Below are 13,161 nucleotides of genomic sequence, written 5' to 3' on the forward strand. Positions count from 1 at the left end.
GGTGTGTTGTATCAAGTTTCGTTCTGATTGATGGTATTTTACAAGTTATTCACATTTTAAACTTTAGAAACACCAGTTGGACAAAAATCACATCAACTTGCACTGACAGTTAGCAGTTTATGACGTCACAATGGTCTCATTTACATAAAATACTTGCCCTGCCCGTTACAATGTTAACAAATGACAGGACTCCCAGTGCAATGAGAGATTTGTTACATTGTTGGAAGGAGAGGGAGGGAGTGGGGGAGGGGAGGAGCAGAGGGTGAGGATTGTTGTTTAATAGTAAGATAACGAGTACTTACCAGTACGAAGTTTGATCTGTATTTTATGAGGAGTTACGGTGAGGGATTAAGTGAAGACCCCAGCTCCAGTGCGCATGCGGCATACTTCGAAGCAGCGGTGTGAAATCACAGAATAGACACAATATTTGAAGTAAGATAGTAAAGATCACGAGACATCAGTTTACTAGTTCGATCTGTATAATGAGGGTGGGAGCGGCGGGCACTTAATCCCTCACCGTAACTCCTCATAAAATACAGATCAAACTTCGTACTGGTAAGTACTCGTTTAATCTTACTATTTTACTTCGGAGTCACGTGAGTGATTCCGTGAAGACTTCAAAGGTCTGTGATTTCAAACCGTGTAACAGTTTTTATTTCACTCACTGCCGAAGTTTATGAGGGAGGAAGTGTTATCGTAATCAACCAGTGGATCTGCTTTCAAAAGAAACAGAAAGGTATTTGTTAACAATAACAACATAACAGAGCTCCTCTGAGCTTAAATTAATATTGCAGTTTGTAATATTCTCCTGCAATTAAATCAGGTTTATCAACGGTTTATAATAAAAAATGTTCTGAACGCGGTTCCCTTGACCATTCTGCTGTATTGAAAATGTGGTCAACCGGGATGTCCATTCGTTCAGCCGCTGATACCAATGCTGTCCTAGTGGAATGGGATTAAAATGTATTATAATCTATTCCGGCAGCTTTCAGTACCTATTTGAGCCACCTTGGAGTGGTTTGGCTCGTACCCCGTTTTGGGTTACTGTGGTTGACCCATAGGCTTTCCTCTCCCTCTAAGATAGTGGGTTGTGTCTATATGTAGTAGTAGATGGGTCACCACACTCAACCTGGACTCTGGTGGGTAGGCCCGGAATCCCACCAGTGAATCGGGCGTTCCTGGTCCATATAGCCATATAATGACTACAGCACGGAAAACACAGGCGATCTCGACCCTGCTAGTTCGTGCCGAATCCATATACCTGCGAGTTAGATTTTACCAGACCTAAATATGAACTTGATGCGTCTGGGGTAATCACCATGTATCCAGTCTAGTTTATGGAGTGACCGGACTCTTTGAGCGTGTACGAGAGCCATAAGCATGAGCCTTTTTTAAAAACATAGATTAAGCAAGCTGAGGGATCTGGCTGGTGCCATTCTCTGAGGTATGTCAATATCACACCAATATCCCATACATGGGTATATACCTGGGTGTTTGGGGCTTATATTATAGTTGCCCTTCATAAGTTTACCTTCAGTGGATGGGATCCCATGCTCTGCTGACATGCGGTTTTAGATAAGCAGATAAGGCGCTCCATGCTGTATTTACGGCACTGTAACTCACCTTTTAGTCATGGTGTAGATGTTCCAGGAACTCCAATACGTCAGTGGTTGAATAGTTCGTTGTCCCTGCGTCGTGGCAGTATTTTACCCATGTTAGCTTTTAGTGACTGTTCGCAGGGATGCCGACATGGTGGTAATGGTTCCTTTGGATAATCCCAGTCCCTGGTAAGGTCTATTCAAAACCTGCACCCAGGAGTTTGATGTTTCCCTGGCATGGGTGGCTTATGCCTGATACTGGGTTGAGTCAGCAACCATGGTCCGCTAGGGAAATCCATAGGTGACTCGCCCACCGTGTCGTGATGAACTGGGAACCATGGCTGTAGGCCGGTCGGGCACGTTCAATATCTCGGAGACAGATCCCATCTGTATTGCGAAGTGCCCGACTGATGAGGCAGAAGGGAGGAAGGCAAAGCAGAAATTCCCCCTTCCAGCGTATAGGCATCTATTGCTGCTGCCTCTAATCTGGTTCCTAAGTCACATACATGGGTTACTGGTAATTCCGTCTTGTGCAACCAAATTGATATCTGGCTATCAAACTGCTTAATAAATTTAGCAGATATTTTGGGTTATGACATCTATTCAATGTAATCATAAATTTTACCCCATGACATGGTGTCTCCCACTGTGTTCTAGCTCCCTAGGACATAGGCAGCTGATAGTTAAAATGTCTTTTGACACACCATTGCCAGATTTGTTTGACCAATTTGTTGCACAATAATGATTATTATGCTCCCCATATGGTTGATATAAGCCACCACCATAGTATTATCAATCCGTAACCACATATGTACGTGCTGCATTTGAAATGCATATGCTTTTTAGCCCAATAGGCGATCACCAATCCCAAGAAGTTGATGCCCGGTATGTGTAGTAACGATGTTTGTGACTTGGTCCATCTGTTACCTGTGCTGGATATGGAGTTTAGTTGCTCCCCAGCCTAAAGTACTGGCATTGGTTTTTAAAATAACCAAGTTGGGATTGGTGATGATAATAGGGCTGAAAACTATGCCAAATATATGTCTGCCCACCACCTTAATTGTGATATAGCTTCAGTGGGTACATTCATGATTTGATTATAGTGACCCAAGTATCTTGGCAAAGTAACAGTCATATGGACGGAATTATTATTGAAGCCCAGATAATCCTTGGTAGTAACGCTTCAATTCTGGTTTATCTGGGCGTGGGATGAACCTCAGGTTTAGGGAGCTGTTTCGTAGCTAGAACTGCTCCACAGCTAATTCCTTTGTTTCCCCTAATATGAGGATATCATCCAATATGTGCCATGATTATGCTTGTTTTCTTAATATTTTCATGGCCATTTATAATAGTTTAGGGCTGAGGTTTAGACCATATGAAATGCTATATGCTCCCATGGTTGCCCTAACCGGGATATCCATGATCCAGGTAAATATATTTAGGTATCTATAATGATCCTAGTATATGGTATAAGATAGTTAGCATCTCCCATATCAATGCTCCCCATAGGTATCCTAGGGAGATCAGATGTCTGGCAGTGACAAAACTCCACCTCCATCTTAAAGTGGATATACTCAACAGATTTATTTAGTGATATTAGATCAATGATGATGCTACATTCATCATCTTTTATAGTTTTGGTGAATATATTCGATACAAATTCCAATCCGTTTAGTAATGTGCCTGTTTAGTTCAGCTTGCCTTCTCACTTCTCTTTTCTTAGAGGGAGAAACAGCCCTTTGGGCGCATTGCTGAACTGGCAGTAAAATGCCCAATTTGAATTCGTTTTTATCCTCTAATGCTGTTGAGTATATTTTGGTTATTTGTGACAGCATCCCATGCTTAGCCCACTCCCCATGCAGTTTAGTAGAACACCCTTGTTTTAGTGTAAACTGGGAGGAACCAGACTACCTACCTCCATGCTTGTTGTTTTTCATGAAGGCGTAGTTTGCTGGTATGCTGGTGCTGTCGGTGGGGCGGCGCATCTTCCCACGGCTCCGCTCTGGGCCCCGTCTAAAAAGAACTATGGGGGATCTGCAGCGGTCACCAGGCTTTCACCAGTCCTTGTTTGATATTGCTGGTGGATGCCGAGGGGTGCTGCCAGCTGGGTGTTGGATGTGATGTCCTGCTCGTCCCATAGCCTGCTCCCTCTTCCCCGCAGCAGCGGTTTGCATAGCCCCATATATTCGGGGTTGCGGGCAGGTCTATATGCACCATCGTTCAGTCGAGTATCCCAAATATGGGAACATCTTAGGCGTCAGCACCAAAGGCGAGCAAAGGTGGTAACATCTTGACCTTCCGTAGAATTCGCTGCTTGTCTGTGAGTCTACGAGACCCAGCTGCCTGCGGATTTGCCTCTGGAAAGGCCTGCTCCTGCAGGGCTTTTGTTGGGAAGATGGTCGCGTGGAGGAGCCATGTAGTGGCCCACGACACCCAGTGGCTCTTCCTGATCCTGCTCCCCTGGCATACTGCTGTTCTCGTCCGCCTGCCCAGCGCTTAAGCCAGCCCAGCCCTGGCCTCCTTAGCCCTTAAAAAAGGAGCATAAAGGATGCGCTAAATGGGAGGAGGCAAAGCACTCCACTCCCTGTTGCATCAATCCCTCGACAAGGGAGATGGCTAGTGCAATGGCACTGGGGTAGGAGTCAGCTCCCTTGGCATTCAGCCAGTGCCCCTTTACACCGGCGGCACAGGGAGCGGCTCGGTGTCGAGTGAGCGGGAGCATTGAAATAGCTCCACCGCTACCGGTGGCTGCCTCCCAGATAAGGACCCTCGTGTGGAGTTGGGCAGGCAGTCCTTCTCCTGGAGGTGAACTTCATGACCTCCTTTGGCTTGGGGAGACAGACATACTTATTTTGCCTTCTCCAACCTGTTCCAGCTTGGAGGAAGATGGCTCCTGTAGAACCTGTAAATTGGTAAGATTTCCCCTTACCTGTAAGGAGAGGCTGCCTGCCGTTTTCCAGGCGGCGTTGTGGCGGTTCCCGGGCGGTGATTCTCCTGGTCAGGAGTCTGCAGGGCTGCTGGTCGGGTTTTTTAAAATTTTCCCGCCGGTCCGCGGCTGTACGGAACAGCTGTTCAGCGGACCGGCATTAGCGTAGCTCCTAGCAGCGGTCCGCAGCGTTAGCGGTCCGGGTGGCACCTTTTCCCCGTCACTGTCGGCCCCACGCTGGAGTCGAAACGGGGCCCGCTCACCATGCCTCACTTTGCTCCCCCTGGAGCAAAAATCACAAGGCCCGATTAAGGTAACTACTTACCTCTCGTCCCTGGATGCGGGAGCTAGCCCGACTCCCGCTGGCTGCCGCGTTCTGCACGCTGTGCGACAATGCCGCATGCGCACTGGAGCTGGGGTCTTCACGGAATCACTCACGTGACTCCGAAGTAAAATGTTATTTAAACATTGTGTTTAGTGGGGGAATGGGATAGGGGAGGTGAGGAATGGGGGAGCAGGGAGATAGAGAGAGGAGGGCAGTAGGGAAGGAAAGGGGTTATGGAGGGAGGGAGGGGTTGACCGAGGGTAGGGAGTGGAGGGGTGGAGGAGAAGGGAAAGAAGAGGGAGGGTGAAGAGGAAGGGGGGTGAGTGCTGGGGGATGACAGGAAATGAGCCGCTTCTGCACAGTTGGGGGCTATGGGTGAATGGTGGAATATTGCATTGGGGAACGGTTTACGTTGGGGGAACGGGTGAGTGGTGGAATATTTCATTGGAGGAACGGGACCCACTGGGTCCCACGGTCTTGTATTATAAAACTATCATCTTGTTTGTTTGTTTGTATGTATGCATGTATGTGTTCCCGAAACTCTGCCAAAACGGAGCATGATAGCGCTACAATTTTTGTCCCACCTTACTCACCATTGTCCTGTGATGTAAATAAAATAAGTTTCATTCAGATTGATGGTATATTTGCAAGTTATTCACACTTTAAACTTTACAACAAACATTTTCCACTTTCCCTGCCAGTCAGCCGCGTTCGACATCACATTGACGTCACAATGGAATCCCAAATTTCTTTTTTTTTAAATCGCGATTTTCATCAACATTGATTTTATTCTTTAAAAAAAATCAGTTTGCAAGAGACAAGAGTGTTTTATTGTCATGGATGGGACAATGTTATTCTTACTAGCTGCAGCACACAGAATATGTGAATATGTACAGGGGAAGTTGAAAAAAAAGTTCAATAAATGACTAATATCGTACAATAATAATACAGACTTTTGCAGTTCAGAGCTCAGAGCTTATTTGTTGTTGTTTAACAACTGTAGGGTTGATGGCTGTAGGGAAAACGCTATTCCTGAGGTTACAGTTTTCAGGCTCCTGTACCTGTTTCCTGATAGCAACGGTGAAATGAGTGTGTGGCCAGTATGGTGTGGGTCTTTGATGATTTTTGCTGCCTTTTTGAGGCAGCGACAACAATAGATCCCTTCGACGGTGGGGAGGTCAAAGCCGGTGATGGACTGGGCAATGGTCACAACATTTTGTAGTCTTTTTCGCTCCTGGACGTTCAAATTGCCGAACCAGGCCACGATGCAACCAGTCAAATTCTTCCGTTTTCATTGACAGCTAACATTGTCTTTAGGTTATTTTAAAGAAAAAACGCAAAATTCATTGAGAATTGCGATTTCATTGTGGGGGAATGGGATAGGGGGGAAGTGAGGATTGGGGAGCAGTGGGATAGAGGGAGAGGAAGGGGGTAGGGAGGGGAGAGGGATTATGAAGGGAGGGAGTGATGGGGTAGGGGAAAGGAGAGGGAGAGGTGAGGGAGGGAGGGAGTGGGGATGGGGAGGAGGAGAGGGGAAAGAAGAGGGAGGCTGAAGTGGAGGGTGCCGGGGGATGAGGGGAATGGAGGAGGATAGGGGTAGGAAAATGGATGGCGACGTAATGGAGATGGGGATGAGGGAGGAGGGGAGGGAAGGGGTGATGGAAAGAAACAGGAGGGTTGGTGGAGGGTGGGGAGAGGGAGGATAATGGAGGAAGGGAATGGGGGGCTGAAGAGGGAGAGTGAGATGCATTCACATTTATCTTATATTTTACAAGTTATTGCCATTTTGAACTTTAAATACGTTGCAGTCGCTCTCCCACCTGCTGGCCGGGCCTGCGCATTTGGGGGAGGGTTGCCGTGACTCGCGTCACAACGGGGATTTCTGGCATCACAACGGGAACCCATCAGCCGCGCCTGTGCAGTTGGGGGCTATTGGTCAGTGGTGGAATATTGCGTTGGGGGACAGGACCCAACGGGTCCACACTTGGTCTAGTAGTATAGAATACTTTATTGTGCTGCAAGCCATCTGTATTTACTTAATGTTATAGGTTACTTGAACCAAGTTGGAATATATATTGGTGATTGAATTTCATTGTTATTGAAAAATGTAATGCCTGGAAGCATTTTATTACATTAGAGGACCAAACGCATAAATGTCACCTGGTATGTTCAAGTAGAATCTATTAAATGAGATTTCAATGAATGCTTTTCATTGAGTAACAAGGTTGACAAAATTATTTTACAGCAGAAAAATAGTAACTCTATCTAATGCTAATATTGTTTAAGAAGGAACTGCAGATGCTGGAAAATCGAAGGTACACAAAAATGTCTGAAGAAGGATTTCGGCCCGAAACATTGCCTATTTCCTTCGCTCCATAGATGCTGCTGCACCCGCTGAATTTCTCCAGCATTTTTGTGTACCTAATGCTAATATTGAATTGTTTAGCGTAAGACAAAAATACTTGGACTACCTTTATTTAATAAAGAACTAAAGAATTAAAGCTGAACTGTATTTGCAGGGCTTCAGAAGAACTAACCATTTGCTGCAAAGTAAAATATACATTATTTTGAATAAAGTGTTATTTTTAATGAGGAATGTTTCCGAATTGTTAAAGATATTATTTGCTCCTGTCGTGTCCATGATGTTGTTGTTGTAAGTCGGAAGCTATTTAAACTACATTCTGTTTTCACATTGAATGGTGTGAACAGATAACACACTAAATGATAAAATGACCTCTATTGTGCTAGATTTGCATAATCTCCTTGCAGCCACTCGGTTAAATGCTCCAATTGGCCACCTTGCTTTCATCAAGTGTCTGTTTTTAATAGGTGGCTGCCCCCAGCCTCCTCAGCTCAGCAGAATTGTACAGACGAGGGTGACACGCACTCATTCTACCTGCCAGGATGACTCACACACCATATGTCTCCTCTGCATCTCAACTTGTACGGCTGTGGGGAAATGCTGTGCTTCAGCTGGGGAGTGATAGTGTGGGCTTCGCTTCTCAACTGACACACGCAGTGTAATTGTTTCTTTGATGTAATTCATCCGCTAAAAAATATTCCACATGATGACTACAAATGTTTGACTTTATTTATCAATTTATCCCTGTTTACTTTCTCATTGACAGGAAGTACATGCCATGCCAGCACACTTCCTGCATTTTTGCGGACACCTACTCTGATGATGCAGCCATCACTTGATTTTAAATCATTTATACCTTTTCCAATGGATACTGGCTCTGCTGTTGGACTTTTCCCAAATTTCAACACGGTGAGTAGAAATTGAAATGCATTTGTTTTCTCTCTGGCTCTCTCAGACTGATTCACATGCTGGTACCCAGCAGATGGAGCTTTTATTGTAGACAGATTCTAAATCCTAAGGTACAAATATTAAAACAGGCTTCCAAAATGTTAGTCGATTTTATTTCACATGAATTCAGTTGACTTGCAGTGCTCATCCGTGCAACCAGTTCTTCTGGTTCCTATTAGCCCACTATATTGCGATGTAGTTGTGGTTATGCAGCATCAAACTCCCAACAACTGTGAGCTGCTCATGCTGTGAAAATGTTTGTGCCGTTGCTCCGATTTCAGAGGAACTAAAAGAGCAGCAGAGTAGGAGAGTATTGATTATGAATCAAAAGAAAGAAACACAATTTTGTTAGGTTTATGTGACACAAAGTTGTTTTCATTTTTGCCATAAATATCAATTTCATATGCATCTCAGCTGTAAGAGGATGTTTTTCTATTTTTGCTCAGAAAAATATTAACAATATTTAAAGTGTTTTATGTTTGAAATTTTTCTTTAATAATTGGACTACACAGTCAGCATCCGTAAGCTCGTAAAAGATCATTACTGGAGAACTTTTAAATAAAAAGTGATGAAATAGATATCGTTTTGTGGCTGTTTTCTCTTGTGATAAGCTCCCCCTTTTGACATGCTTTATACTGGTAAGCCTCAATTGTTTCTGGCCCATAAATCTTTAAGATTACTGAGCTGCTTTGAAAAAAACATTATAGCACAACTAGCCTAAGCTTTGGGTTTATTAGGAATGCATGGAAGACATTTTAGTGATCACCAATTCAGCTTAATTATAAATAACTTTATGTGCAGGGTCTTGTAAGCTCTGAAAAATACAACTGACCAGATTTAAAACGTCCTAATTAATACCGTGTTTTACAAAGTTATGGGATGAAAATAAAACATTCATGCATCGGATGTATAACGATACACAATGCAAAACATCTCTCATTACAGAGAAAATACAGATAACAAATATAGCAGTTAGACTGGAGATTGAGCATCATGTGTGTGTCTATAATCAATAAGGAATTGTGTTATCACCAGGAGCAGACTGTGGGTGTTTGAAATGTAGCCATGTGGTTAACAACATTAATTCTTTTAGCAAATTAATCTAGTGTGAAAAGAGATTGTAGCAGGGGATTTCTGGTCTGCTGTAAATTATGCTGTTGTTAATGCCACGGATTTTCAGCCAAGGTTGATTCTGTGTGTCTCTTAAATGATTTACAATATCTTTCTATACTTTTATATACTTAAATTGAAATTTGCAAACTGAAACCAAGAGTATTTTATCCTTTTGAGTAATCTTTATCAAGTGTTCTTGTTGGAAATATAGAGAATTCTGTTTTAATGCCATTTAATAGCATTTGAATAAAAAATTCATGATTTGATGCTGAAGACAAATATGTGGCCCCTTTTGACTAATATGCATGGTGAAGATACAAAGTCTATGGTGTGTCTGAATGGGATTGGATGTGGGGTCACCTCTAAGCATATATTTTTATCAATGGATTCAGTTTCACGTCTGACATATTACTGCTATGATGAAAGGAAGCAAGTGCTCCAAAGGACATTTAGGAATCTTTTATCTCCAGATGTATTCATTGGACTTTGAGTAATATAAAAAATTTAAATGATAGTGGGCATTAATGATCTCTAAAAACACACTACACCAGTGCCTTAACCAGAAGCACTATTTGGCAAAAGTCAACTTGTATGTATTAATGTTTTCATACTTAGTGTAAATTTTCTATCACATGAAATGGAAATGGAAAGGATAATGGAAATCTCACAGGAAACACAAAAATATCTCCTTGCTGTTTTATCAAGTGGGCAGTATTTTTTTTTAAGTTTGCATGGTTTGCTGCATGTATCTTATTTTAATTCATGTGCGCCTGAAGCTATGATCTGCCTTTCCTTTGTCATCATACATACTTGGGTTGTTTCCAAAGTTAGCATTGCCGTTCAAGAATGTTTAATTGTCATATATACTGAAACGGAACTATGAAATTCTTACTTGTAGCAGCATACCAGGTCTGTAAACATAGTACTCAATAGATAATGTAATAAACAAACCAAAAAAGATGTTCAATAAATCTAATAAATGTACAGGCATTTCAACGCACAAGGGCTGATTAGGGATAGTCAGCATGGGTTAGTACGTGGGAAGTTGTTTCACACGAGGTTTATAAAGACGTGACCAAAAACGTCGATGAGGGCAGAGCTGTAGATATTGTATATATGGACTCCAGCAAAGTATTCAACAAGGTTCCGCATGGTAGGCTGCTCTGGAAGGTTAGTTTGTATGGAATCCAAGGAGAGAAAGCTGAATGGACAGCAAATTGGCTTCATGGAAGGAAACAGTGGGTGATGGTGGAAGGTTGCTTCTCAGACTGGAGGCCTGTGACCAGTGGTGCACCCCAGGATTCCGTGCTGGGCCCGTTACTGTTTATCATCCACATCAATGATTTGGACATGAATGTACAAAGCAAGTTTGCAGATGATGTATAAGTGGGTGGTTTTGCAGATAGTGAAGATGGTTGTGAAAAATTGCAACAGGATATTGATCAATTGGCCAGGTGGAGTGAGAAACAGTTGATGGAATTTAGGCGTTGCATTTTGGGAAGTCTAACATGGGCAGGACCGACACAGTGAATGGTAGGGGTCTGGGGAGTGTTGTAGAGCAGAGGGATCTTGGCGTGCAGGTGTATGGTTCCTTGATGGTGGAGTCGCAGGTAGACAGGGTGATCAAATATTGGCCTTCATCAGTCAGAGTATTGTATAGAAGTTGGGAGGTCATGTTGCAGTTGTATAAGGCTTTAGTGAGGTTGCATTTAGTGTATTGTGTTCAGTTCTAGGCACCATGTTATATGGAAGATGTTGTCAAGCTGGAAAGTGTACAGAGAAGATTGACAAGGATGTTGCCAGGGCTAGAAGGTCTGAGCTACAGGTAGAGGTTGAGCAAGCTGGAACTATATTCCTTGGTGCGCAGGAGGATGAGGGGCGATCTTATAGAGGTGTATAAAATCATGAGGAATAGATCAGGTAAATGCACAGTCTCTTGCCTAGAGTAGATGAATCGAGGACTGGAGAACATAGGTTTAAGGTGGAGGGGAAAAGATTTAATAGGAATCGGAGGGATAACCTTTTCACACAAAAGGTAGTGGGTGTATGGAACAAGCTGCCAGAGGAGATAGTTGAGGCAGGGACTCTCTTAACATTTAAGAAACGGTACATGGATAGGACAAGTTTGGAGGGATATAGACCAAACACGGGCAGGTGGAACTAGTGTAGTTCGGACATGTTGGCCAGTGTGGGCAAGTTGGGCTGAAGGACCTGTTTCCACACTGTACCACTCTATGACTATGACTTGAAATATAGAAACCCCATATTAGTGCAAAACAAAACAGAAGGCCAAAGTCTCTCGAGCAACCAATGTTGATGGTTTGCAGTTTAGTCTTTTGGTTGGGTAACAACAGCATCCCAAACAGCAGCTCAGCTAATTCTGCCGTCAGCTTTATAAAGCCAGTATGACCTTGGCACTGGGATGCTAGACAGCATTCGATAGACAACAATATGTTCTAAAAAAAGTAAAGACTACATTCTGAAACGTCACCTATTCCCTTTTCTCCAGAGGTGCTGTCTGACCCACTGAGTTTCTCTAGCTTTTTGTGTCAATCAACAATAATATTGGTTTATTATTTTCATGTGTACTGAGATGTAATGAAAACCTTGTTTATGTATTAACTAGTCAAATAGAGGTACAGAGTGGAAACAGGGATTTTTAGCCCAACTTCCCCACGTTGACCAACATGTCCCAGCTACACTAATCCCACCAACCCGCACTTGGCCCTTAACCCTCTAGACCTTTTCTAGACAAGTATCTATCCAATTGTCTCTTCTACATTATGATAGTACTGCTGGTTCTACTGGTGAAGGTATTCCCATGTGTTGTTGAGTAAAGGAGTTTCAGGGTTTAGAACCAGCAATGTATTTCCCAGTTAGGATGGTGTACAACTAGTAAGCAAACTAGTAAGCATGTTCACATGCACTTACTGATCTTGTCCTTGATGATAAAGGTCACAGGATTGAACGGTTCTGTCAGAGTAACCTGGATGAATAACTGCAGTAAATTTTGTACTGCAGCTACCACATCCTATTTGTAAAGGGAATTAAGGTTCATGGGCTATTAGTCAGCAGTCAGCTTGATCCAGATCATTCTGATCTTTTTGTGCGTCTTTGGGGCTGTATTCAAACCAGCAATCATGCTCCTGGTAAATGGTGCATAGAAACATAGAAAAATAGGTATAGGAGTAGGCCATTCGGCTGTTCGAACCAACACTGCCATTTACTATGATCATGGCTGATCATCTAAATTTTGTACCCCATTCCTGCATTTTCTCCATATCCCTTGATTCCTTCAGCCCAAAGAGCTAAATCTAACTCTCTCCTGAAAACATCCAGTGACTTTGCCTCCACTGCCTTCTGTGGCAGAGAATTCCACAGATTTACAACTCTCTGGGTGAAGATGTTTTCCTCATCTTAGTCCTAATGGCCTACCCCTTATTCTTAAACTGTGACCCCTGGTTCTGGACTCCCCCACCATAGGGAACATTTTTCCTGCATCTAACCTGTCCAATCCTTTAAAAATTGTATATGTTTCTATAAGAGACCCACTCATCCTTCTAAATTAATACAAGCCCAGTCGACCCATTCCTTCATCATATGTCAGTCCTACCATTCCGGGAATTAACCTGGTGAACCTACGCTGCACTCCATCAATAGCAATAATATCCTTCCTCAAATTAGGAGACCAAAATTGTACACAATACTCCAGGTGCGGGCTCTCCAGGGTCCTGTACAACTGCAGTTGGACCTCCTTGCTCCTAAACTCAAATTCTCTCGAAATGAAGGCCATGAGCTTTCTTCCCAGCCAGCTGTACCTGCATGCTTACTTTCAGTGACTGATGTACAAGCACACCCAGGTCTCGTTGCACCTCCCCTTTTCCTAATC

General features: G+C 43.3%; 1 protein-coding gene across 6 annotated transcripts in view; it reads left to right on the forward strand.

Moving 5' to 3' along the window:
• znf385b (zinc finger protein 385B) overlaps positions 1-13,161 on the forward strand; it is a 362,216-nt gene that overhangs the window by 243,333 nt on the left and 105,722 nt on the right. For 5 of the 6 annotated variants that reach the window (XM_055637874.1, XM_055637873.1, XM_055637876.1 and 2 more), the window contains one exon: positions 7,978-8,120. In XM_055637874.1, the coding sequence (XP_055493849.1) occupies positions 7,978-8,120 (143 nt within the window). Of the gene's footprint in view, positions 1-7,779; positions 7,870-7,977; positions 8,121-13,161 lie in introns of those variants that run through there. The other variant, XM_055637878.1, reaches the window with a different exon arrangement.

This window comes from Leucoraja erinacea, chromosome 7 (assembly GCF_028641065.1).
Source record: "Leucoraja erinacea ecotype New England chromosome 7, Leri_hhj_1, whole genome shotgun sequence".
Lineage (NCBI taxonomy): Eukaryota > Metazoa > Chordata > Chondrichthyes > Rajiformes > Rajidae > Leucoraja > Leucoraja erinaceus.